At 29.6% G+C, this 2278-nt stretch overlaps 1 protein-coding gene across 3 annotated transcripts; it reads right to left on the bottom strand.

The window, feature by feature from the left end:
- Positions 1-44: 44 nt before the first annotated feature.
- On the bottom strand, positions 45-2272 carry LOC105561956. Of its 3 annotated transcripts, none has more exons than XM_012012375.1 (2): positions 1768-2272; positions 281-1669 (listed from the first exon to the last, which is right to left on the bottom strand). In XM_012012375.1, exon 2 carries the CDS (start codon positions 1424-1426, stop codon positions 437-439), a length of 990 nt encoding a protein of 329 aa, XP_011867765.1. In that variant the 5' UTR covers positions 1427-1669; positions 1768-2272; the 3' UTR covers positions 281-436. The 3 variants fall into 2 exon arrangements, with proteins under 3 accessions (XP_011867773.1, XP_011867765.1, XP_011867781.1); XM_012012383.1 differs by adding an exon at positions 45-188 and having other exon boundaries at positions 1444-2272.
- Between the last annotated feature and the right edge of the window lie 6 nt (positions 2273-2278).

Below are 2278 nucleotides of genomic sequence, written 5' to 3'. Positions count from 1 at the left end.
ACAATTATCATGTAAATGAAAATATGAATTTATGGCCTATTATTATTGACTCATTGTCAGTAAATACTAAGTAATATTTATATAATTATTCTTTTAAAATAAAAAACATATACCTACTTTCGTGACTTAATTAAAGCTGTTAATGAAGTTTTTGGAGTATTTTTAATTTTAGGCATATTGCTTCAGTTCTGAAAAATAATAAAATTGGATATATACAATTTGAGTTTAGATAAATATTACGAATGCACGAAATATTTTAATATTGTTTGTTATATTATATATATATATATTTGCTGCAATTGCGAAAATAAGTAATGTATAACATTAATATTTAAATAAAAATATTAGATAATATAACGACGTAAACACAGGAGTGGAATAACACGTATAATAAGTAAAAAAATTCCACAATTTTCAACTCTTTCTTAAATGTATTTTATATGATAACGGCAGCTATAAATATGTTATTTGAAGGTTCTTCAGTATTTTCATTATCACTTGAATCAGATACCAATAGCTCTGATTCTTCTCTACTCCAATATGGCATTAAATAACATTTTTGTTTAACGTCGTCTATCGATATAACTTCATATTTGCTATACAAGTTTGAACATTTATATATGCCAAGGCATGTAGATAATATGCCAATATCGTAAAAAGCATTTACAGTTTTAAATTTTTTAATGATAAAATAGTACATATTGTACTGTGTTTTCAAAATATTATACACAACACAAATAGAAGAATCATTCAATATGCAACATTTATCTCCATCAAAATCAATGCCTATAAACATATTCTTCATTTGCATTTTACGATATTGCATATAAACGAAGCCAAGTTCGGGCAGGATTGGGCCGTTATCATGTAATACTGAAACTTTTATCGTATGTTCAGTGTTAGGAACAACTTGCTCTAATTGTTCCATTTCAGCTAATCTAAGGGCTATTTGTTGGAGAGGCAAAGAAGGCTTACGATATATTTTTCTAAAAAATGCCACATTATTTTCATATTTAAATGCTGAAAATGAGTCAAGTGGGCCAAAACGTTCAACATCTGGTACAAAATGTAGTAATGCATGCACATTATATGATATGAAGGATAATTTGTAGAACTGTGGACATTTGTCAACAAATTCTTTTAATGCTATTTCAGCAAAACGTTGATAAATTGTGGAGCTATTTTTCTGACTAATGGAACGCAATGCTGCATGAAATAACAAATAATGAAGATATCCGTCGTTCGGAAGAATGCCATACATGACTACAGGGCCAGTATACAATGCAAATTGACGAAATTCTGTTGCCTTGTAATCATTAAAATCTTTGAGACATCTAGGTTTTCGATTGAATTCTCTTGGGCAATATTTTGATAATATTTTCAATCTTTTTGAAATTAAATTAATGTCTCTTATACATAATTTCATGGTTTTCCCATATTTACCATTAATTATAGCTTCTAATATTTTTTTTTAACTCCCTCATATGCAATGTGCATGGCATCGCCAGGTACTTGTGATACAAGGCCCATGTGTAATTCAGATATTGCGCTAGAACCTTTATGATGATTTTTATCAAGCATTTGAGCGTATTCTTTGTCTGTTCGTAAACGCAATGTTGTACCAGGAAACACAATTTGTTTTTCATATCGTTTCCCTATAATGTGGCACCTTGAACAAGGATATTTAGATACATGACTAAAGTGATTAAGTACATATGCTTTAGCAACTGCATCGACTATTAATACTCTTAATTTGATTGGAATTACTTTTTGCATGAACATAATCCCTCCTTTTTTAATTAATGTATTGACTTCATTTATAAAGTCATCAAGAAACTGTTTTGATGAAATGGGTTTTTTTACTCCTTTATACACACCGACTACTTCAGGTTTGCATTCAAAAATATTAGAAACTGATATTTGAATCGGCCATAATTGTAATTTGCCTGATTTGTTTAATCGAACGCCATCAGTACTCCAATCTACATATAATATGTCAGGAATTAAATTTATTGGTGTACGCTTTAATATCCGCGTTAGTGCGTATTCAAATCCTAAATGTAAATACTCTCCTGGAGCAACAACTCTAATTTCAGGGGCACGTCGCATTGTTTGCAATAAAGTTCTTGTGTCCATTGGTAAGTAAGAAAAACATGAATGAGAACGCAAAACTTTTAAAATTAAATTACCTTGCACGTGAGTAAGGTTACCTTGCAAAAACGCTTGAGTTAAAGATGTTTGGAAAGAATATTGTAACTCATATCTACTAGAATTATTA

This window comes from Vollenhovia emeryi, unplaced genomic scaffold (assembly GCF_000949405.1).
Source record: "Vollenhovia emeryi isolate VEMERY1.0 unplaced genomic scaffold, V.emery_V1.0 DF945097.1, whole genome shotgun sequence".
Classification (NCBI taxonomy): Eukaryota; Metazoa; Arthropoda; class Insecta; order Hymenoptera; family Formicidae; genus Vollenhovia; species Vollenhovia emeryi.
This window is presented reverse-complemented; position numbering and strand designations above follow the sequence as displayed.